Raw genomic sequence first — 25,384 nt, forward strand, 5'->3', positions numbered from 1 at the left:
AAAACTATTTCTTTTGCAGAGGAGGATAAGGAAGAGTTCCCTGCACAGAAGGGGAGCTATAGAAGTTCCTAAAAACTATTATGAGGGAGAAAGAATATTTGTTATTTAAAGTCAGTATTAAGATTATTTTTGAACCAGCTATAATAGAAAAAATAAAAATCATTATAAATGAGAAAAAAAGATTATTTTTATGCAGTCCTATATAGTAGTCACCCACATTTATTCTGGGATGTCTTTGAGATAGTAGAAATACAAATTTTTAATATCACTAGACTATCTGAAGCCATTTAACCATCAGAAATATCGCAGGCCTGTGTCTCTTCAGAAGATACCCATCTGTCCATTTGTCCACCCAGCAATTATTGAATAAATGCCTCTGTGTGCACTTGTCCACTTCAAACAGAACCTCTCCTGAGCCTTAGAAAAGCTCTTTAAAGTTTGGAGTTTAAGGTCGTCTTCTGTAGCTCTGCTCACTAATCAGTTTTTCTGTGAGTGAACATAGAATGGTAAATGGTGATGAGTGAAAGTGAACAGTACTTATAACCTAAAGTTATAGCTGTCATTAAATTGTAGATTATGTGACCATTCATGTAATGGTTCGGTGTGCATATGCAACATACATAATGTGGAGGCCCCTTTAATTTAATAGAAGATTTGAGCTATATGAAAAAAAAATAGCTCAATTCCATACTCTTATATATAGATATGAATACAGAGGATAACTTCATATCAAGGGATCTTGTTTTAAAGACATTTCACATTTCTCTATCTATTACATGCCATTACCTTGAGTTATAGCTCCTTTAGTCTAAACAAACCCTTAATATACTTTGTAAAGAATATATTTTAAACAGTGTGTTCCCAGAGCTCCATTTGGGCATGCTCAGAAATGTGATTGGGAAGGGAAAAACCTGCTAATCAGTTAGAGCCTGCCAAAACCTTGAACTAGAGTCCACTGGAAGGAAAGCATGGTAGAATTTTGCCAGAGAATTTTAATAAAGCTCATGAGTATTTAGAAATTAAGTATTAATATGAGACATATCTATTCTCATATTGAACTGAATACATTGGGGAAAGATTGGAAACATATTTTTCTTATCATTCTGAGATGTAATGCACATGAAGTTGAGTAGGGTTTTTTTTTTGTTTTTTTTTTATGTTGTTAGAAATATCAAGCCCTGGTGATTCTCACAGAGCTCATATATCTGCCTACTTATCATAATTTCACTTATTTTCTAAGTATTTGTGCAATAAATATGTCTTTAAACTTTTCAAAATTAAAATTCCTTGCTAGGTTTGGTCTTTGGGTGCAACATCAGGCAAGCAATTCAAGAAACATAATTTATCGAACAGCTGTGATGGCACTCCTGATGGATGCTACCCATTGCATCCACTCAGGGTATGAGGAAAATAACTATGTCTATTCTATGATATAACATATCCAAAAAAAATAATACTGAGACAGAAATTGTCTGATACTTCAGGCCTCTAGACATGTATTTTCTTTTTAATGATAAAATCCTAAAATAAATCCTGTTTTAATTGTAGGGTTTGTAATCCTAATGTAAGTTTATTGCCTTATTATCCAGTGGGTTCCGTGCTCTTATAAACATAGATTTTATTTGCTTTGTATTAATCTTTTTTCTTCTTTAATCCCACAGGTAGGTATTGTACTAAGTATTTGGTCATTTAAGAACTCATAAGAGACACAAAAATGGAAACTGCCTCTCATTAAAGTTTCCATCAAGATTTTAATTCTCTGAATATCCTCATTTTCGCTCACACCGTACTGTTTAGTTATGGTGAATTTAAAATTTTAGGTTACTAATAGTGTGATACTAGAATAAATATGAGTCACCAAAATGAAGTTTTATTTCATTCTAATTCTAAAATACAAAAGTAAAATCTTTGCCTACTTATGAAAAAAGTTCATTTAGTAAGTAGATTTATTATTTCTCAAAGATTATATGTAAATATTCTACTTTTAAATATAAATATATGCAGATATGCCTACATCAGTATATCACAATAAATACATCAATTTTCTAAAATGTATATTTTTAAAACACGAAGATTAGTCTTCTGAAAGATTTTCTGAAAACGTTATGAACTGTGTCATAATCCAAAAAGTTAAAAGTTTTAATTGACCTTAACAGTCCTCTTGTTCTAACTTGACTCAGTGATATGTGAAGATAGCCTGAATTTAATACTACAAAGCATGAAAAAAAATTCTGGTGAGTTTTTTTCTGTCATTGGCAACTAGTTTGACTGCTGTGAACTTTTTCATCATTTATAACGTCAAGATAATTATCGCTACCTCACAACAATATAGATAGGATTAAATTAGGTACTTAATATAAAACCAAAAACATATGACATAGTTGATTCATTAAACACTGGTTCTTTCCTTTTCCTTCAAAAGATAAGATTTACCTAAACACAGATTTATTAAGTGCTATCTGTAAGTAAAACTTCTTTTATGAAAAACATTTGAATACAGTGCTCTAGAGTGTCAGACTATTGCCAGTCATCCAAGCCCATTCTTTTTATTTATTTATTATTTAGTCTTTTTGTCTTTTCTAGGGCTGCACCCAAGGCATATGGAGGTTCCCAGGCTAGGGGTCTAATCGGAGCTTTAGCTGCCGGCCTATGCCAGAGCCACAGCAACACAGGATCTGAGCCGTGTCTGCAACGTGCACCACAGCTCATGGCAACAACAGATCTTTAACCCACTGAGTGAGGTCAGGGATCAAACCTGCCACCTCATGGTTCCCAGTCGGATTTGTTAACCACTGAGCCATGATGGGAACTCCCACGCCTATTCTTTTTAGCTTCAATTTTTCTAATCTCTAGCATGGAATCATAATACATACCTGAAGAGTTTGTAGTAAGAATTAAAAGAAGTTTGTGTGAAACATAGCATCAGGGCCTATAGTAGTAGTTTTGTTTAGTTTCACAGAACTTTTCCTAATAAAACATTAACGTCATAAAATATATTTAAGCTATGTACAGTTAATTGACACATTTTCTGAAATAATTCAGCAAACCTTCCTCTTCTAGTTCTGAACAGGCAGTAGTGGTATCTTAAGCAGATAGTCTTTACACACTGGATTGCATCTATCTTGTAAGACATTTATTTTTGTCTAACCTTTGTCATCAAACACTTGATCACATTTATCCTTGAAACATTACTACTAAAGAAATATTGCTCTCAGTGTTATCATAGCATCAGAGCCTAGCTGATTGCTTCACGTTTTTGGCAATTCACAGCTAATGTGAGAATTAAATAGTTTACATTGATAATGCCATGGAAATAAGGTTTGGAACTCTAGAGGAGGATAATCAGGTACTGTGACTGTCAGCATTGAGCAGTCATCTCTGTTCAGAGGTCATTAAAGCATCATCACATACCTTGAGCACACATGTGGCAAACATTGTATTATGTGATCAAGAATTTAATTACTAACAAACCATTAAAAAAAGAAAAAAATAAATAACAAGAAAATAGTATTTAAGCTTAATCATAAAATTACATTGGCTGATTGTCTTACTGTTCAAATCAGCTTGGCACACACTTGTGCTATACCAAGATATGATTCATAAATTTATCATTCAAAAAATAGTTATATAGCAACTTTTCTTTCAGATTATCTTCTGGCGATAAGGATATTCTCCCATTTTTATTTAACAAATATATGTTGAGTTCCTATAGTATGGCCGATACTATTCAGACCACTGAGAAGAGAGAAAGATGTACTATCTGTGACTTAAAGAAAACTAGAATGTGGTGGGGAAAGAGGTAAATGAACAATTATATTCTGTAATTGTTTGCCAGAGGAGAGGCCAAGGTTCCAGGGTACTAGTGAAACACACAGAAGGAATATTAAAATCATGGTAGAGACAAAAGGATGAGGGCAGAATCCAGCATCTTCAGGATCTTAAGGATTTTGTTGAATGCTTATTATGATTCAGGCATTGCTTAAGCTTTATGTGTATTAACTTAGTCCTCACAATAAACAGTATGAGGGAACTACAATGGTTAGCCCCATTTTATAAATTCCACAGGCAACTTGAGTTTGCCCACATTTACTTAGCTAGAAAAGGTTGATCTAGGATTAAAACATAGGCAGGATGGCTCTAATGGGGAGAGAGTAGCCAAGACTTCAAAATGAAGAAAACAGAAGAGCATAAACAACATGTGTATTTGCCAGGAGTCATGAGGATGGAGACGTACATCCAAATATATAGCCTCATTCTCAGAACTGAAGGCAGAAAAACAGTGATAGATAAGGTTAGAAAGGTAAACAAAAGGAGATCCAAGAAGCTGCATTTCCCCCTTGAAAGCAATAAGGAGTCATTGTCAGTATATAAGGACAAAGGGGACATTTGCATTTTAGGAAAATCAATCCAGTCACAATATAGGAAGAATAATGCATTGGAAAGTTTACAAGCCTGGAAGAAGAGGAACCAGATGGATGTTTTGCCATTACTAAAATAGTAACAGATACTTGAATACAAGCCAATCTTCTGAGCTCTTTGCATATATTAATTCATTTAATTCTTATAACAACTCTATATGCCAAGTGCTATTATTAACCTTATGTGACAGATAACAAAAGTAAGCACAGAAAGGTAAATAATTTCCAAATATTAGACTGCTAGCAATTGAGCTAGCTGAGATTTGGACTCATAGTCTGGTTCTTGAGTCTACATTATTCAGTATACTCTGATGAGGAGAAAAAGTAGAGTTGATGGTTTTATCAGATTCTCAAAAGGATCTTCTGTAGGGAAATAAGGAGGTCAGGATCAAACCAGGGCAAATGGAAAGACAGGTGGAGGGGAAATTTGTGAAAAAAAAAAAAAAAAAAAGAATCAGAATCAATAAGAAATAATTACTTACTAGAAGTAGAGTTAAATATATAATAAATTCCAAGTTTCTGGGTTGGCTAAAGAGAATGTTGATGATATTCCTTAAAAATCAGCAATATGTGAAGAGAAATAGGCTTAAGGAGGAAAGATTTAGTTTGAGGCATATGGACTGAGATAACTGTGGGACAGTTAGGCTCTGGAAGTCTGAGGAATAGGAGTCTGAAATTCAGGAGCAAAATCCTGCTGACCTTATAGGTTGGTGTGTCCTCAGAGGAGACAAGTGATAAAGCTATGCAGCAAATGACATCATTGAAGGTGCATATAAAGCAATGACTCAGCCAGTTGGGGGTTATAAATTTATTCAAGAATCTGATAAAAAACCATCCTACTTTTCTTTCCCACTTAGTGCAAATACCCAGGCACAAGTCTGTGTCCAATTTCATACTTTACAGAATGAATTACAGAAATACATAAAATGTAGAAATTACATAAGATATTATTAACCCATTTAAAAATAATTAGAATGTAAAATCAAAGAAAATTGGACATTCTTTAAGGGACAGATAAAAGGAGACTAAAATAGGCATTATGGCAGGGAGAAAAGACTGTTATGGAGGATCTTATTTTAGTGGCAAATAAGCAGAAAGATCAAATAAAAAATCAGACTGAAGTGAACTTTAAAACTGGGATGTGACCCTCTATAGGGAGAGTTTGGGTGAAATGTAGAGTTCAATTGCATAGATTGAAAACTATAATTAAAAAAAAAAAGTAAAATGAATAAAATGAAATAAAAACAAAAAATGTTTACTCACATCCAAATGTTGAATGCAAAAGGATAGATATCAGTTCTGGTAGAGAAGCATAAGAGAAACTTAAAAATGAAAGCAAGACACATGAGCATGTTTATATACTTAATTCCTTATTATGAAGTATAAAAATTTCATAAGGAGCTTCTCTTAAAGTTCATTTTGAAATTTTCTTTCACATCACCTGAAAGACATACTGACTTGATACTACAAATTTTTAAGAGATCTCGATTATTTGGTTTAAAGTGTCTTTCCCAGAGACTGATTGCAGTGGTACGGAACGTTTGATCATTATTTTTGGTCTTCTGGCCTTCTGAAAGGGGGAAATGAGGCATTTGCTTCCTTTCCATTGCTGAGAGGACATTTGGCTCTGTTCTCAGAATAATTCTACCATCTGAAAGGAATTTACCTCCCATGTAGTGTCTATTGAGTTTGTGAAGTAAATCATTCAGTCAAGGGATGAGATAGCTTGAACTCCTGCAAGTCCCTTGAGTTAAGAATGACTCTTAAAAACATCACAAGTGATGAGAGGAAATTAAAACTTTTTGAATGTCACTCATATAAATATTGATAAAAAAGAAAATATTTTTATTGACTTAGTAAAATATTTGGTTTTTCGTGGACTACTTGTAATGCACAATTTAACATTAGGTGGGAAGAGAAAGAAAAATACAGGAAGTTATCTGCTGAACATTACAGTGAGCACTTGTTTCCATTTAATGAGGGAAATGCTTTATCTTGACAGAAAATTATATGTCAAACATTTACAATTTCCTTAAAATGAACCACACTTCTAGCACTTCCTTTCACAAAACCCAATGGCTTAAGGAGAAAGTGACTATTTATTTTTGAGAAATGGTACATTTTTCTTTTTTCAGTGGAGCATGTTATCTGCCTTTTGAAAAGTTGTAATTTCTGTTAAAAAAATTGTGTGAATAGCAGATAACCAAACTAATGATAACAAAATAAAAAAATAATATAGTTCTTGACCTCTCCCATGAACTATTTCTAAACCATATCTTTTGGGGGAGATTTTAAATTTTGTGGTTAATTCTCTTTTGGAATTAGAGTTTCAGTTTCAGAATCTAGGCTATCTGAAATGGAAAGGGATATCTCTTGTTTCCAGCTGGGCCTGGAAGTTACCAGAGTGAAAGGCCATGCAAAAAAAGGGTGTTACCTTGATGTTCCAGCATTACTATGAACAAACTCCATTCCTTCTCCTGTACTTTCATGGTCTGGTTGGCTAAAGAAGCACAAGATATTTTAACTAAATCAAGTCCTGGACTCATCCACTCTCAAGTAAAATTCAGCAGTATATTTTCTAAGTCCAGGGACAAAATAGGATAGTGGGTACTGGTTTCAGATAGGCTATAGTACTTTGTACTAAGCCAAGTAGTACTTATAATTACTCAGAGAGAAAGTGAGGAAAAAACATTCTGTCAACATAGTTCAGTATGTATGCGTCACAGCAACCATAGAGTGAAACACTTATGACATTTCATATGCTTTAAGAAGGGAGCAAAAAGAAATAAGCGCTGAAAAATGTTGCTAAAGTACAGGTAGGCTTAAAAATATATAAACCAAATATTAATTTTTAGCATAATATTTTTCCAAAAGTCAAATGCAAAGAAGCTTTGAAACTGTTGATTAAAAACATTTTTGGCTTTCTATGGGAACTCATTTATTTTCAACTAAAGAATATCAATAGTATGACTGCCTCTAAGTGTATTGGAATCTCATCCTACTACTGGCTTGTATGTTCACATTCTGAGTGGGACCATTTCTGGTAAGGAATTACACTGATAGGTGACCTACCTAGAATAGATAAATAAATCATAAGATTTTGATGATTTTATGATGAGGTTAAATATTAAGTATAATACCAATTAAGTCTAACCTTTTTAATTTTACCATGTCTTCGAATGTACTTATAATTATTTTTAGGTGTGAACACTTTGTTTTCACAACTGGCATGAGTTCTTTTAAAACAGTGAATCTGAAGTGGGAGGTTAATTTTTAAGTGGAGATTTTTTTCCAAAGAAAGGTCTTGCTGATGCTTTAGCCCCGTGTACACACTGGCAATTGTGCAAATAAACCAAATCTTAACCATAATTGATCCAACCCATATCCCTAGAACTAGGACTAGATTGAGATGGTCTCCTCACCAGTGTCTCAGAGGAGCTATTATATATGCCATTGAGAGGGCAGGTCATGGTGGTCTGGAAAGAACAGGAACAGGAATAATGACTTGAGGAAACCCCCAATTCAGAGTAGAATCCTGATTATACCCCCCCAGATGATAAAGTAGTGTTATTCAAGTATATTTCACCACATGAGTAAGAATCAAAGTGACATACCTGTGGTAACCATCAACCTTTATTTATTTAAAACTTTGAAGTGACTTTTTTGGGAGTAGTTTTCAAAAGCATCTGGCAGCAACTTGCCATGTTTATGGCATTGCTCAAAGACTTTCATTCCATTTTTAATGGCTTTTGCTGAAATCAATTATTTGTCTATTCATAATAGAGCACGAAAGATGCCCTTTAAACCTTCCCACATGCATGAGAAATCTTTTGTTCAGAATCAGTATATTCCAGTCAGGCTGAAAACATTACATGGGAAATTAGTATATATTAAACACCTGAAATATATTTGTTAATAAAATGACTTCTAAACAAATGGCAAGGGTTATGTAGCACTCATAACTGCCTATCAGGGTGCCCAGAGAGAAAATACAGGAATGAATTTTATAAAAAATGAATGATGACTTGATTAAACAAATGTATAAAAATCCATTTTCAACTTTGTCATTCTTTTCATTCTTAGTTGTTCTAGTGTAATATGCATTGTATATTCAGTTATATATGTGAGTCACTTCACATTAGCGAAGTGTTAGAAAATTTATTTTAGTATACTAATCAAGCTAAAATACAAAAATGCAAAATTACTTCACGTTTTATTATTCTGCACTGAAAAACATACCATGAAATTACTAGTTCACCTACATGCATGTTCACATGGATTTAATCATATGTGTATCTTATGTGGATTTCTCAATTATTAAAAATGTGTATTTACCTACAGTTATATGTAGTGAGTAATATATTCTTCAGATAATTTATCTCTTTAAGTAGAAAATTTTAAAATATTATGATGGCGAATTTTCTGCAATGTTTTTGTCCTCTATTGTTCCTCTAAGAGAAGATTAAATAAATGTAAAACTTTGTCTAATAATTTAATTCATTATCATCAGCATGAATTAATTTGAATCATAATACCATGATGCCTTGGAAAAGTATATGATCATCTCTTCTATTATATACCACCCAGACTTTGATTTCTTATTTTTGCTTCCTTTTAAAATTTTACTATTTTTCCCTCAGGTGCACAAAGAAGCTTATCAATTTTTTCATTGTTTTCAGGCCTGATTCTAGAAGATGAACACAAAGCACACATTTACATCCCCACTCCTACCTTACCAGCCTTACTAAACTTGTGGCTTCTAGCAAATGGCCAAAGGCTGGGGATCAAGTAATTAGGCTTCTAAGAATAATATATAAAACCAATGTGGCTAAATCCTGGTCAACATGACTTTTAGGGTATGCACATTGTTAAATCCAATGTGGTTGCTCAGAGATCTCTTACTTCCTAATCCTCTCTTTGCATTTGAAGTTGTGGACTATCACTGAGAACTCCCATATCACAGAAGATTCTGCTGCCTGTGCCTCTCTTCTATCCTCATCTCATCTCAACATTTTTCTTCTTTTCTATCATTTCTGGCTCCTGTCATTCTTCCCATACTTCCTGCTTCCTGTTGTACCCATTCACAATTAAGGCCTGTCCTGATTCACCTAAGACATTAAGTGGGACCTTGTCAGCTGATATAAGGATTGCTAGGGATTCACCCTGCGACAGATGACATATTAGAGTTTTATTTGGGCTTGACTTTACTTCAGAAGCCAATAAGTAGTTTAAGATTTTTGGCTTCATAGTTAAAGACTTCCACTGCTTACCACTGCTTATCTTTTGGTGAAGTTAGATGGAATCTCAGATCTCAGTTTTCTCATATATAAAATGAAACATGATAAATCCATCTTATAAGATGTTTATGTGTGAAATGAAATGAAACATATAAAACATTCTTAGCACAAGAAATTCAGAGTTGAGTATATAGTGGGTATTCAGTCAATGCCAGTTGATTTTTAACATGATCATGATTATTATCATTCATTAAGATGATAGTTAAGATTTTATACATTACCTACAAAAGATAACACATAAAGAATTTAAATGAGCGTAAAAACAGTCCTTTTTACAAAAATTTTAATTAAAATAATAATGCAGCAAGTAAACAATATTCAAGTGTTCCCTTATATGACCGTCAATAGAATAGTGAGGAAAAAGAATAGTAGAATTTTTAAAAAGAAAGCTTTTAGCTACTTAACCAAAGACTTCAAATTTAAAGTATTTATAAATATATTATTTTTTATATTGTTAAGTAGCAATTTATATTTTGTGTATAAATTATATATATAAATTAGATTAAACCATAGGCAATTGCCATAGGTTAGGTACAATCATGCTGAGATATCAGCCCACAGATATTTAGGTTTTCATGCATATGTTTTGAACTAGATAAAATACCAACTTTGAAACTTATATTTTAGAAGCTTAGAGCTTTTATGTGTTTATATAGCTATACTTATGTATTTATGAAAACATTTGTAAGTCTCACTCACTCACCCACAACATATTAACATGTTGAATATTGCTTACAAACCTTTTAAAAATTTCTCCACCCCTTTGAAATGCAAAGTATTCCTTCTTCCACTTCTAAAATTCCTTTCAAATGAATTAAGATACCAGGGAATTTTTTCAAATGGCCTTTCCATGGAATGCCCACACACCTGGCTGAAGAGCAGAGAATCTAATCAGTTGTTTTGCACCTTGTCAGATAAGCTGTTTTACTCTTAAGAATATTCAGTTACTTTCAGTGACCTGTTGTGTTGAAAAATCACAGCTCAGGGTCTTTTCCCAGTACTATGATCTCGTTAATGCTGATGGCCCCAAAAGTATCAAAAGGATTATTCTTAAAATACTAACTTGATCTACATACATTCTGATGTTTGTTAAATACTGTAGAGAGATGAATGACTAGTTACATCTAAAATTTAAAAAGAATGATTGAAGAATTGATCCCTTTACACCAATTTATTAGGAAATAAGTAGGATCAAGGGCTCCTGCTTTTTATATTGCCTCTGGTAGTAAGGCTGATTGTCTTCTGTGTTCTCTGCTAGATTTTCTGAGAGTCAGAATTAACAATTCCACATTCCAGGAAGTTTTCTCTTGAGGGTTCATCTGAACTGAAGTGACCCTCTTCTTCTTCAGCTTTCATGGTTCTTCCCTGAAGTCAGCCTATTGGCAGATAAGCCATCTGGATTTAAATTGGTTGAGCAAATGGAGGAGAGGCCAGATAAATTTAACAGCTTCTGGAGTTAGCGTCTCAGGTTGCTTATTGACTCAATGTTGGCTAGTGAAAGACAGACATGCACCTGCATGTGTCCTTCTTCTTTCCCTTTAGATCACAAAGATGTGGTTGTATAGATAAGGAATGAATAATGATTCCTTTCTAAGACTTTCTAGATTTATTTGCTGATATTGGTGTGGGTAAAGTCTTTGAACTGGCATAACAAGCTCTTAAAATTTAGTTCAGATAAGCTTTTTTACATGTTTTATTCATTCAGGTGTTATCGCTTCTGAACAGCCTTCCCCATGTCTACCTGTCAGAAATAGAATGTAGTCCCTGTACCTATTTCCAATGCACTTACCTCCAAGACAACACTTGTGTGTATTATCTCTATTTGGTATTATATTTAAACTGGTAGCATTAGACTGAGAAACTATTACTAGCCATCTTGTGGCCAGGTAGAGAGTCAATAACAAGTGAGTCAAGATAAAGATAAGGAAACCAATTCTTGATCACACTATGTGGAACCTGATCATGCTTTCCTTAAAGCTCAATCCTAGATTGTTTACATGATTTAATAAATTATCTCTTTGCTTAAGCCAGCTTGAGTTGGGTTTTTCCCTATCATGGAAAATACTAATCATGAATCTAGCTATCATAGGCTATCATAGAAGACCTACTAATGTTTTTTCTCTCATCAGACTGTGATCACATTAAGGGCAGGTTGTGTTTTTCTTATGTCTGTATCTCCATTGCCTGGAAAAAGTCATGCAAATAGAAAATGTTTAATCAATATTTATTGAAGTTGTTAAGACAGGATGAGCTAAACTATGAAGGGACAGGAGGCAGTCTTTTTCTTTGAGAGATCAACTAAAAAGCCTCAGTCTATATGTCTTGTATTTAGGCTTTCATTGATTTTTTTTTTATGATATCACCTGAAGGAGGATAGAGGGATCAGTAGGAGAAAAAGAACACAGGCTTTAGAAGGAAATATTAGGTAACATTAAACAAATGAAAATTGGAGTAGCATCAGTAACTGCTCAAAAGACAAGTAGAAATGTGGGTCTGGAGATTAAGAGAGAAGCAAACACAGAGTGTCAAAAATCCTTGTGTCTTAGAAATCTTCTGTATAGAAGTTTGGAGCCGGAGTTCCAGCTGTAGTGCAGCGGGTTAAGAATCTGACTGCAGTGGCTTGAATTGCTGCTGAGGCCAAGGTTTCATCTCTGGCCCAGCACAGTGGGTTAAATGATCCAGTGTTTCCACAGCTGTGTCATAGTTCACAACTGAGGCTCAGATTTAATCCCTGGCCCTGGAACTTCCATATGCCATGGGTGTGGCCATAAAGCAGAAGAAAAAAAAATCTTGAAGCCATGGTAGATATTACGAAAAAAGCAGGTGAATAAGGAATAGAGATCCAAAAATAAAATCTTGATGAACATCTATTGGTAGGTGAGAAGAGGAGGAGAACTCAATGAAGAAGAAAGAGAAAGGACAATTAGAGTAGTAGGAAAGGGACTAAGAGAAGTCAACACAAAAGGCAAAGGGAAAGATGGGCAAAGACCAGCTTCTGTAGAGAAGTAAGTGGAGGAGATGTTTTAAATGGTTTTGTAAACAGTAAAATAAAGTTGTATATAAAGAGTGAGAGAAGACAAGAGTGAGACTTCAGTCTTGAAGAAAGTAGAAAAATTTGAAATAGACTTTCCAGGAAATGTAATAAAAAATATTTTAGAAAGGACCAAAGATTTGACTGAGCAGAACAGAGAATACAGCAGAGTTTAGAAAGCACACATTTGAATGGCATTAAATAATATTTAGTGTTTGCAATCTAGAATTAGGGGTGAGAAAGTGAATAAACATGCTTCCTTAGGGTGGTATTTACCTATATGTGGGGTTAGTGAATAAAAGGACAGTGGAAGAAGAGTACTAGCAAATCCATTTGAACCATTCTTTAGTGCCCTACCCTCAGACTGAAGATAGGAAGAAAGAAAAAGGAGGGTAGGAAGAGGCTAATAGTGGTGGGGCTCTAGACTCTCAGTTAGAAGAAAGACAAACTCATTAAAAGTTAAAGAATGACAGGGGAAAAATAATATGTGATCAAAGAAGGAACTCTAAGATGTAAAGATCTTTGAAAAAAAAAAAAACTCATGCTTTTAAACTAGTGTATTATTATAACAATTTAAACCACATTTACAGAGAGATAAAACACTCTATCAAGTATGTAGATTATTCCTCCTGCTGTGTCCAGTTGCTGCCTCTTTTGTCTTTTTCCGTCAGATTTTTCATATCTGTTTCTTGTCATTTATCTTATATTCCTCAAGGCATTATCTTCTACCTTATTGAATCTCAAGAACTCCTACAAAAATTTATTCTTAGTTCTGATACTTGTAATGTTAAGTAAATTTATCTCTGTTTTCGTCTTTCTGTTTTAAAATCTTGACTGTGTATCCAGTTTTACAATTTAACACTGAATTTCAGAATTCTCCAGTACTCAACAAAGGAAATAGTCATGCAAATTGAAATTACGAAATATAATATCATATGTCATTTCAATCAAGGTAATCTCTAATTCTTAACTATTCATGTAAAGCTTACAATACACAGCAAAATTAGATTACCTCAATTTTTTTAGACTTAACAATGACCTGATGTAGTCAATGAATACAATAAGCCAACTAGCCAACTTTGAAAGGGAGAGGCCAGTTTAATATAATCCTATACAGTATAGGATTATATTGTAACATCCCTGCATTTAGTCAGCCACAATATTTGGATTTGAGGGTGGAAGACAGCATCATCCACCACTCTAGTGACTGGATTGACTAGTCTTCCATAGCCTGAGTATCCTTTCTGTAAGAAGGAATAATAATGTTGCCCTTAATAATATTATTACCATATAACAACTGTCATTTCTTGAGTACTTACTATAATTCAGTTACTCTGTTTTACGTAATTCATATATTTGCCTCAGAAATAAGTATAAGCGCCCCACTTTATAGACAAAAAAAGAAAGAAAACCTGTGAAGGTCAATTTGCCCTTTTAGAAGCGGTCTTCAAACCATAGAATATAATATAAATATTAAAAGTAAGCTCCAAATGAAACTTTTAAATTGATTTTAAGTGCTAGTACTCTAAAATGTAACATGGATCAAACTTTCAAGCATACTGTTTACTAATTAACAAGTAATTAAAAACAAGCTAAGATTTCTAGAAATAGTGGCATTTCTTCTGGAAAGAATGTGTTTGAATTTTTCAAAAATATCAAACTATATTTCAAGAAATGAAATATCTACCTCAGATATGTTTTCATAGCAACCACAAATCCATAGTATAACCATAGTCCCACTTGTACCTTTTATGGTAGAATACTCAAACCATTTTTTTAGTTATAGGACTTACATTCATACTTTGAACATGATTTTTTACAAATTAGTTTCCAGAAAAATAAGACAATATCCAACTATTTCATTTTTTCTCTATTATTGAAAATGTATGTGAAATAGTTTCCCTCTTCCCACACAACAGCCTCTTCACCCACATCACCCTGAAAAGGAAAAGGAGAAGGGAGGTGGCAGAGAAGTGGGAAAGGAATAATTCTCCTTACATAACTAAGGGAAGGCAGGAAGTGGTATATTCAGCAAGAGAAGTGTTTTCTCCTTAGATATGTGATTTTTTTTCCATCTCTCACCCAAAAAAGAAAAATGGGTTTACTGTTGAATGCCTCTTCACCACATCTTCCTGCGTTCTTCATCCTCTTAAGGGATTATAAATTTTAGTTAGTATTTCTTTACAACAACTTCTGTTATGTCTAATTTTGTTATATGCAGTTTTTCAACAGAAGAGTAAGCATTTAAAATTTAGGAAGTTTTGTTTTAGACAGATAATAGTCCATTAGCTTAAAATAAGTAAGCATAAGTGAAATGCAGTGATGTTTTTGAAAACAAGATTTTTGTATGATCCATTGACATACATACCCAATGCCATCAAATATTTATGTATTCATTTTTACTTGCCATGTGCATACATTCTGTGCAGTGTTTCTTCACTATTATATGAACTGTTAGTGCTCTGATTACTTATTCTGTGTTGATATTATAATTGTGATGATGGTGTTTAGAGGCAGTTATTAATATAAGTAGGCAAAACCATTAGTGCAGACATGAGTTATACAGAAAAACATAAGGCTATTAAATGTTATGATTCTATATTTTTGTTATGACAACATATCTGATATAGATATTTCATTTCCTTGAGATATAATTATTTTTGAAATTTTAAAATAGTTATATTGATATAGTCATTCTTTCTACTTTCTGTTTATTTTTAATTACCTATAAGGTAGTAACATCTTACATCTTAAATTTAAATCAGGCTAGTGTTTTAGACTGTTAGAGCATTTAATAGCAATTCTAAAACCTTGATTCATAGTTAACCTTTGATATTATTATTTTAAAAGACCATTCTGACTCAGAGTGATCGAAACCCAGTAATTATTAAATAAGCAGAAACTTTAAGGGCAAGATTATAAAACATCTTAATCTTAACTTCAAGGAAAAGGCTAATGAAGAAAATCGCTGAGATAATATATATTTATTATAAAATACTAAATCATAAATATTTTATAAATATACCACCTATATCCTTAGCTAAGGACTGGTAAATATTAGTCATTTTTGTATTTTGATCTCATTAAGAACTTAATAATGGATGAAACTCAATGAATGAAGTAAAATTCTTTTCAGTAGAGACTATCTCTAATTTTTTTCCACTTCTAGCCTTTACTGAGCCCTTCCACGTATATAAATTAAATCTTGTTCATTTTTGTCATTCTATATTTGTGTCATCTGCTTGATAGTTTAACTTCAGGGGATTAAATGAAAAACAAAGTTCACTTGCCTTTTCATTCTAGATAGTTAAATTGGGTCAGAGACTTCTTTCTATTTTTATTTTGAGAGGTTTTTTTAATGACAATTTTTAGGCAATCTTCAGTGTAAAGCCACAGAAAAATAGTAGAGCCTATTTTTAGCATCTTAAACCTCCGTATCATATTTTTATGTCTGAATTTATCTCCATCTCTTTCTCCTCCAAAAAAGTTTTAGCATTCTTTCAAACTTCCGTATATGAAATGTAGACAAGAACATATTAGAAATTTGGTGCGAACATTGGCATAATTGTTACAAGTTCAAAGTATTACATGATCAGTTCATCTGTCCCTTGAGTTATGTTCTGGAAGTTATAGAGAAAAACAAGATTTGACAAGTTAAGCAAAATATAAAGAATATGCAGTTATAAATTGATCTATAGGTTTTTCTTATAGTTTTGTAATTCTGAGTCACCTCAAATCTAGTATTGTTCTTACGTTTGATTTTCAGTAATCGCAATATTGACATTTGTTTGGAAGAAATGAAGACTTGCTTAGGTATACTTAGAGTCCATTTGGGCACTAATGGTACTTATATTCACATATTGCAATCTTTTTTTTTTTTTTTTTTTTTGCAGTTTTACTAAAGGGAGGAAAAAAAGAGGAAGAAAAACCATTTAGAGACTGTGCAGATGTATATCAAGCTGGTTTTAATAAAAGTGGAATCTACACTATTTATATTAATAATATGCCAGAACCCAAAAAGGTAAAACCAGAAGTGTTTGTTTATGAGATGTAAAGCAGATCCTAGTTGAATTGCTGAATAATCAGATTGATTTGTGAGCTTGTTAAACTGAAAATATATACGCCTGAGCTCTTTTCTCCCAAAGATACTGTTTCCCAGGTCCATAAAATATGAAAACCCTATTGCACAAATCTCTTCCAACCCCCATACCTCCCGTTCCTATTTCACACAAAGTTTTCTATTTATTCTATTCTCATTCCTGGGATGTTCCATTGCTCATAAATGCTTGCCTTGTATAGATTACATGTTGAAGTCACATACACTTCAAGTGCATGAGGAAGACTTTAGGAACCATCTTGCTAAGTCCTAAGGACCCAGATGGTACACATACATCATCTACAGTTCAGATACTGTGGAGAGAGGTCTAGGAACATATTTCCAGAATCACTGCTCCTGTTAGGGTAGAGAAACATATTCTAGCTTAACTCATCATCTTGAAAGGATTTGCTTTTCATATTTACCTAAAGGAGTGTGTTGGAGGATAGTTTTCATCAGTATATTGAATATGATCCAAAGTAAACTTCAAAGCAAGAAAACGCTATCTTGTTGCTGTCACATCTCTTTTCTATACACATTCTCCCTATTTATTCATTAAATCATCCATCCTTCATTCAGTACATATTAATTAGTGTATGTTATTTACTTTTCAGTCTCTGACTAGGGACATAATATAGAACAAACACTCCCAGTGCAGTGATGAAGACAGTTACAGAGATAATTATAACCTATGGTAGAAGTGTAGTAATAGAGAATGTTTGAAGTTAGGTTTGGGGGGAGGCTTGAGGAGAGCCCTGCTCTTCAACAGGTAAACCGCTTTAGCTAGATGCTCCAGACCTCAAGGTGACCACCTGCCTTTGCAGTGCTTTATCCTCAAAAGATAGAGCAGTTTTTCTCCTCTCTTTGTTCCACCTAAATAACCAGTCTTCCATCCCCATTTCCTCTGGGTACTGAGCAAATGCTCTTGGGGTGACTTTGCATGACCTACCAGAGTTTTACAAGTAAGGACTTTACCTTTTATCTTTGATATCCCCAGACCCAGAATAATTTCTGGCACATAGTAGGTCCTCAGTAAATTGATGCTAAAATGAATGAATAAATAAATGACTTACTGATGATAATATCAACACTTCTGTGTAATGTGTAGTAGGTAAGCCCAACTTAATCATTCTGATTTCTAATTTCCTTTGATGGTTGAAGGAAATGAACCTTGGAACCCAGTTTGCCAGTTGTCACATAGTTGTCAAGAGAGTCTGGCTCTACAAGCATCCTTGGCTGATTTTAGTGAGGATTCGTGTTTTAAGTTTGCTCAATGTTTTTTCCCTTTGTTGGGACAAAATTTTCTTCTGAAAAGAGGCCTTCTGTGCTGTCCTATTACAGGGGGGAGGGATGGGAAAAGCACAGGCAATAAGAGAGGTGGCAGGAACAGTTATGTATATTGCTACCAGGGTCACCTACCAGAGAACTTTGGTTTCACTATATTTCATTTTGGGCTTCTGTGCAAAATTTCACTGAATCAAGTGTTCCATGTCTTTTAAAAAAAGAACTATGAAGGTACAATAGAAAGTTTAGGACTAAAGAGGAGAGTGTAGTTTATTGTAAGAAGGAGCCTTTTGAATCCTTTGCATCATATTACATGAATTCTTCCTACTCTGCTTGCTGATATCTTAAGTTGTACTTAAGTTTAAATTCAATTCATACACATCCGCAGGCATGTATGCACACCCACACACTGACACACCATGCAGATAGCATGTAAGCGTGTCAGAAACTGTCCTGGCGAAGGGGAGTGGAGCTAACATAAATATCCTCTGTAATTTACCTATAGTGCTACATAAGACCTGAAAGAACCCCTAAGTATTTGTCACTTCCCCTCTAACCTAATGCCTATAAAAGTAAAACCCATATGCCTGGGTGCAGCCCTAGAAAAAAAAAGTTAAGTGACCCTCCTTTTAGACTCTTAATAATTATGTATGTATACATATAAAAATAAAATAATTTTAAAAGTTTTTAGATTAACTTTCACACTTTTAGAATCTTTTTCAGCACATCACCAGTGCTACCACATGTTCCTTAATGAGGACATTACATAAAGTTTTGATTATTCCATTAAATTTTAGTTATGCATAATTATAACTCTCTTCTGGTTCAAAAGTTTTGAGATGCAAATGATGTGCAAGCTATTTGCAACTCCTGTTAGGGTAGAGTATCCTAACTCATAATCTTGAATAACTCATACTTGAATAATAACTCATTAATTTGAATAACAAGTTATGAACCTAAATTAAGGGTTTTTTTAGATTTATATTAAAGAATGGGTTATAGGATCCAGTCACTAGTTCAGTGGCTGACTTCTATGTTGGTTTCACAAAGATAGCATGATTTAAATTTATACCTCTTACAAAATGATGAATTTTGTACATTATAGAGATTCCATGTTGTAAAATAAATAAGATCTAAAATACTAAATCCACAAATATCAAATATCTGCTAGATGAAACTTCTTAGATTTGGGCCTAGGAAGAAATTAGTACCCTGAACAGACAACACAGACCTGTAAGAGACAAATTTTATCGTTATGGAAGTGGCCCCATAGCTCTTCAGAGGGAAGGAAGAGAAAGTCATATGTCATTTGGACTGTCATTAGATTTAGTTTAATTGGAAATAATAACAAAGAATGGAGAGAGGGGGAGATAACTGACCATAAGGAAGAAAGATTTTGACCTGCTTTTTGACTTAGTAGGTGTTCTTTCCCTTGTTTTATTCTTTCTCCATTATGACCATATTTCTCTCACAAGTAGTAATACTGTTCTGTCACAGAGACAGATAGATTAGGCTGATAGACCTACACTCTCTGGTAGGCAGCAAATTTTGTATTAAATCCCATATATTCATATAGCTTGGCATTAGGAAGAACAAATATTGTGTGAACTTACTTGATGTAATTTGGAAAGTGATTAATAGTTTAAATGTATTGTGCATTTAGTTTGTCAAGTTCTATTTGAAGTAGTTTAGATATATATACTCACTTGTTTACTCCTTTCAATAACTCTATGAAATAGGTGTTACTGTTAACCCTATTTTAGAAAAATAGCTTGCCCAAATCACACAGTAAATATTGAACACATGCTTTGTAACAAGGGAATCACATAGTAAATATTGAACACATGCTTTCTAACTGCAGAGTGTATGTACCATCTTAATGGGGGAACTAAAAAGAATAACTACTAATTATATTAGTTATGACTGAAACTGCACCATTCATAATTTTTGTAGGACTCTATGTGAGTGACACAGGTAGGAGTTTATTGTCAGAAAATTATGTTCTGGTTATAAGCCACGCCACTTCTTCCTACCCTGTAATCTCATTTTCTTCTCTTATTTTTATATAAACCAGTGGTATCCTCTCGATTCTGTAAAATGCCCTTGGAAAATGCATCTTTAGGACCTTTGCCCTTCCAAGTAGATTGTACTCTGTAGCTATAGTTTGGTGCTAATCGTGTGTAATGCTTAGCAAAAATTTTGTTCAATTTAATGCTTGCACAGGTTCTAGCAAGGGTAAGACACTCAAGGCAAGCCTATATAAAAATGAAACAAAACAAAAACTTCGGTTATGTATGATGTAATATATAGATCAATCAATAAAATTTGCTTTCTAGGCAATTAAAAAACTGCTAGTAGGAATTATTAATTGAGGCAGAGAGTTGCAAGTGTACATAGTTGTTGTATAGTTATTGTTTTGACTGACATCATTACCTACCAAGAAAGAATGTCTGCCAAAGTTAGAAAAGCATTTTCAAATGTGATGTGGAAACCAAAGGCAGTTTTCTAGGATTATTAAAATTTTCAAGCAGATATAAAATGATAATCAGATCATTTATATACTTTTTACTTTTTACGTTATTAATGGCCTGTGAATATTTTCCACTCTGAATTCCCTTCAATTTATGATAGTAGGAGACAGGCTTTTTCCTTTTATTTCATAAGTCTCTAAAACCAAATGCGCTATAACCAACTGCATTTCATTCAATAAAACAAACCATTAAATCAAAGCTTTGATTATTGTAAAATATTTAAAAATTTGTTTCTGATTTCATAATTTCACTAATTCTTGGAAAAGGACTATAACAAATGTGTTGATCCTTTTTTATTTAAGATTATGGAAAAATAATTAACATCTGCAAGATTAATCATTCCAACTTGTATGCAGCATAAAGGCATAAGACTATGTGAATCAAATTTACTCTTTTTGTTTGGGTTTAAATCATTGTTAATGTTAAAAGGTATTAATGCTTGAAAGCTTTGACCTTGCTTGGGATAGGAGCCAGTTCAGTCTTTTCTTGGACAGAGTTAAGCCCAAGTCATATGATCAATAGATGCAATAGGCATAGTAAACTTAGTGGGGGCCCATGTCTAGAGGAAGGACATTGCCAAAGTACAGAGTACACCACATTGGCGAAGGAACTTTTCAAGTCCTTTCATGTCTCAAATCTTTTGAAACCAATCACCCTTTTTTTTTTAACTTCCTTCATATGTTAAGCATAGGCATTTTATTTTTCTTCTGACCGGAAATAACATGGTCTTTTCTGTGTTGTGTGCTAGCATGAATCCAACTTCATAAATATGTGTGTATATATACTTAAACATACAATAAAAAGCATACTCAAAGATTAGTGATGCCAATATTATTAACAAGAATTTGGTAATCATAAGGACAGTTTATTTGAACTCATCTATATTTTGGCTTTGTACATTCCATATTTTTCATAATAAATTATAAACAAATTATATGCAATATTATATACAATAGTAAGCTATGTTATCTGAGAGTATATATGCACAACATAAATGCATTTAATTTCGTATATAAGATACATCTAAGCGATGAGAGTAATAATAAAGCTTAATATGTGCCAAATGTTATTCTAAAAACTATATTCATTGGAGTTTCTGGTGTGGCTCAGCGGTTTGCGAACCCAGCTAGCTTCCATGAGGGTGTGGGTTCGATCCCTGGCCTTGCTCAGTGTGTTAAGGATCCAACATTGCCACGGGCTGTAGTGTGGGTTGTAGATGCGGCTCTGAGCCAGCATTTCTATGGCTCTGGCGTAGGCCTGCGGCTGCACTTCCAATTAGACCCCTAGCCTGGGAAACTCCATGTGCCACAACTGCGGCCCTAAAAGACAAAACCAAATAAATAAAAATAAATAAATAAATAAATAAATAAAAATTCTATATTCATTGATTTTTTTAATCCTTGAAAAAGATCTAAGAGATAGAGCAGAGGTGGGACTTGAACACAAGTAATGTACCACTGAAATCAATGCCCCTAGCCAGTGTGCCATTCAGTTCTATTGTGTCTGTATTCCACAAATGGCAAGTGTTATCATTGCTATTATTATTGAGTCTAATAAGAATTGCGGAGCATAAGTCTAACCTCTTAACTTCTTTGCACTTCAACTTCCAAAGCAGTAATCTACCTGAGTATCTTCTCTCTCCCTGGGTAACTTTCTCCAGCTCCTTAACTAAGAAACACTCCTAACACATCTTAACATTTCCAAGTCACTGGATGTCTTTGTCTAAAAGAAAGGTTATCTTCTAAAATTTTTGAGTATGGAATTCCCCTTGTGGCTCAGCAGTAAAGAACCTGACTAGCATCCATAAGGATGAGGGTTCAATCTCTGACCTCACTCAGTGGGTTAAGGATCTCACGTTGCTGTGAGCTGTGGTATAGGTCACAGACATAGCTCAGATCTGGCATTGCTATGGCAATGGTGTAGGCCAGCAGCTGCAGCTCTGATTCAACCCCTAACCTTGGAACTTCCATTTGCCACAGGTTTGGCCCTAAAAATTAATTAATTAATTAAAATAAAATTTGTGAGTGATTTTAAAACCTCTTAAGTGCAAAGAATTTTAATAATGTAGATAATAGTAATAAAAAACTGTGAAGAACAGTTTTCTCTACACACTCTATATTCGTAAATATAGTTATTTCTTTCCTTTAGTGTGTAAGTGTACTGTATACATTTGCAAACACAGTTTGGCAAACCTTCAGGCAATCAAATGTTCATTAGGATATAAAAATCTGGAAAAGAAGTCTAGAGTAACTAGTTAAGCCAAGGTAAAATTTAATTAAAAAACAAGTGACATTAATTTCCTCTAACAAAATATTTCCTTGACATTTTCATTTACTCTGATCTGTTTCACCAGTAAAGTTCCACTTTGACCACTTATGTTGAATCACCAACTATGCCCTCTTTAAACTATGCCATCTGGCTTTTATTTTTCTAGGAATCATGCAGTCTCTCTCCTCAAGATTACTAATGGCTTTTTTCATTTTTAATTTAAGTGTGTATTTTCCTAATCTTTACTTATCTTGATGTTTCTGGAATACTTGATTAAATTGATCAGTCCCTTACTAAGAATCCATTCCCAGCTTTCACTGCATTTCTTTTGTTTTTAAGTAATTCAGTGCATTTTATTATATTTATAGTTGTAAACTATGATCACAACCTAATTTTAGAAAATTTCCATCCCATATCACTGCATTTCATTAATAAAGTTTTGCTATTTTATCTTTCCTTTCTGTATATCTACTCATTCAACAAAATATTAATTTAGTGCCTGCATGCTAGGCACTGCTCTAGGCACTAGGGACAATAGCAAATAAAATGAAGTTCCACCTACATAAAGATTATTGATGTTTTTTATCCCATAAATTGTTCACCAAAGGCCATTATTGGACTCTCTCCCACCACACATACATACATACTTCTCTTTCCATTTTTTACACTTCCCTTTCCTTTTTTTTTTTTACTTCTTTAAAAGTCCATTTTTGGAATTCCCTTCATGGTGCAGCAGAAACGAATCCAACTAGGAACCATGAGGTTGTGGGTTCGATCCCTGGCCTCATTCAGTGGGTTGAGGATCTGGCGTTGCTGTGAGCTGTGGTGTAGGTCACAGACACAGCTTGGATCCTTCATGGCTATGGCTGTGGTGTAGGCCAGCAGCTGTAGCTCTGATTAGACCCCTAGCCTGGGAACCTCCATATGCCATGGGTGTGGCCCTAAAAAAAGCAAAAACATAAAAAAGTCCATATTTTTGCTATCAACTACTATTTTCCATCAAATTGTCCCCAATATAATTTTGAATTGGGTATGCCTGGGTTCAAATCCTATATCCAGTACTTGTTATATTAATAATAACCGTTGGTAAGTTGCTGAGATACTCAAAGCCTTAGGATTTTCATCTGCAAAATGAAGATAATAATCATACCTAGGTCATAGGGTTGTTGTATGATAAATTAGAAAATGCATGTAGTGTTTGAATTATCTAGCACTTACAAATATACTATTGCTAATAACTTCCTTTTTCAGTCCATTATGCTCTTATCCTTATTCTTATCCTTGATTTACCTACAGTTATATCATTTCTAACTGATCAATAAACTCCCCTTTTGGATGACTATGCTATCCCAAACTCTAAGCTTCCAAAACCATGATCATTTCCTTTTCTCATATGTTAGCTCTCTTCCTTCGATTTATCATTTAGTTTACTGACCCTGTTATTCTTTAAGTCACTAGAATTGAAAATTGTGGATTCCTACATCTCCTTAATTCTACAGGAGCAGTTTCTAACTGAAACTTTTAGAGGACATGATCTATAATTTGTTCATCATCATATCCCCCATTGTAACACAGAATTAATGCCCTAAAATGTTTGTTGGGTGAAAAATAAATGAATTAGGACTAAGGACGATGAAAAACTAGATAGAAGTTATGTTGAAGACAAAGAGCAGGTACATAGAGGTTAAAAGATTAGTACAGGGGGAAGTTTAGGACAGGGAAGGGTTTTCAAATTTATAAACTTGGAGGTGAGTCAGTTCCTAGTGATGATGAATACATGCTGATGACTGGCTGTTGTCAAATTAGAGGAAGAGCTCTCAGGAGAGCATTTTGCCTACTTTTATATGCTCACGTTTAAGCATGTATCTCATAGTTCCTTTCACTCTGAGGAAGTACATGGACAATTTGTCCTATGAATGACCAATTCTTGCCATTGTTTTCATACCCTTTAGCCATTTGTACTCTAAATTTAATCTCTCAGGGAAATCACTTGAGGTTTTTTCCCTTAATAAAAGTTTAGCTATGCCCACACACAGCCTGCTGCTGCTGTTGCCTCACATCTGCACCTTTAGCCAGCCTGCAAAATGCTTTAGTAGTCAATTGCCAGGGGAATGATGTTCCTCATAGCTGAGCCCTTGAATAATCAAGCTGCCACATTCATGCTACATCAATTACAGTGATTGTTTTCCAAAGATAATCCCATTACAGATATGTTTCTCCCCTCGGGTGGACCCTGGGGGAAATAAATCAATTTCTAAATAAATACTATTGTACTTAGAATAATTGAAATAAGCATATGTCTTTGAAAGATTTGGATAACTTATCCACATGGGAAAGAAATGCTTCTCAGAGTCAGAAGGAATACAGTATGTCATGTTCTTCTCGTATTGTTTATGATGAAAATTCAAGCAAATAATGTGTTCTCCATATGCCTCTAATGTAATACTGAACCATCGAGA

The 25,384-nt window shown here is 33.8% G+C and overlaps 1 protein-coding gene across 6 annotated transcripts in view; it reads left to right on the forward strand.

Annotated features, from left to right (window-relative positions):
• ANGPT1 (angiopoietin 1) overlaps positions 1-25,384 on the forward strand; it is a 308,232-nt gene that overhangs the window by 207,125 nt on the left and 75,723 nt on the right. For all 6 annotated transcript variants that reach the window (XM_021088688.1, XM_021088686.1, XM_021088684.1 and 3 more), the window contains 1 exon segment: positions 16,640-16,767. In XM_021088688.1, the coding sequence (XP_020944347.1) occupies positions 16,640-16,767 (128 nt within the window).

The sequence above is a fragment of the Sus scrofa genome, chromosome 4 (assembly GCF_000003025.6).
Source record: "Sus scrofa isolate TJ Tabasco breed Duroc chromosome 4, Sscrofa11.1, whole genome shotgun sequence".
Classification (NCBI taxonomy): domain Eukaryota; kingdom Metazoa; phylum Chordata; class Mammalia; order Artiodactyla; family Suidae; genus Sus; species Sus scrofa.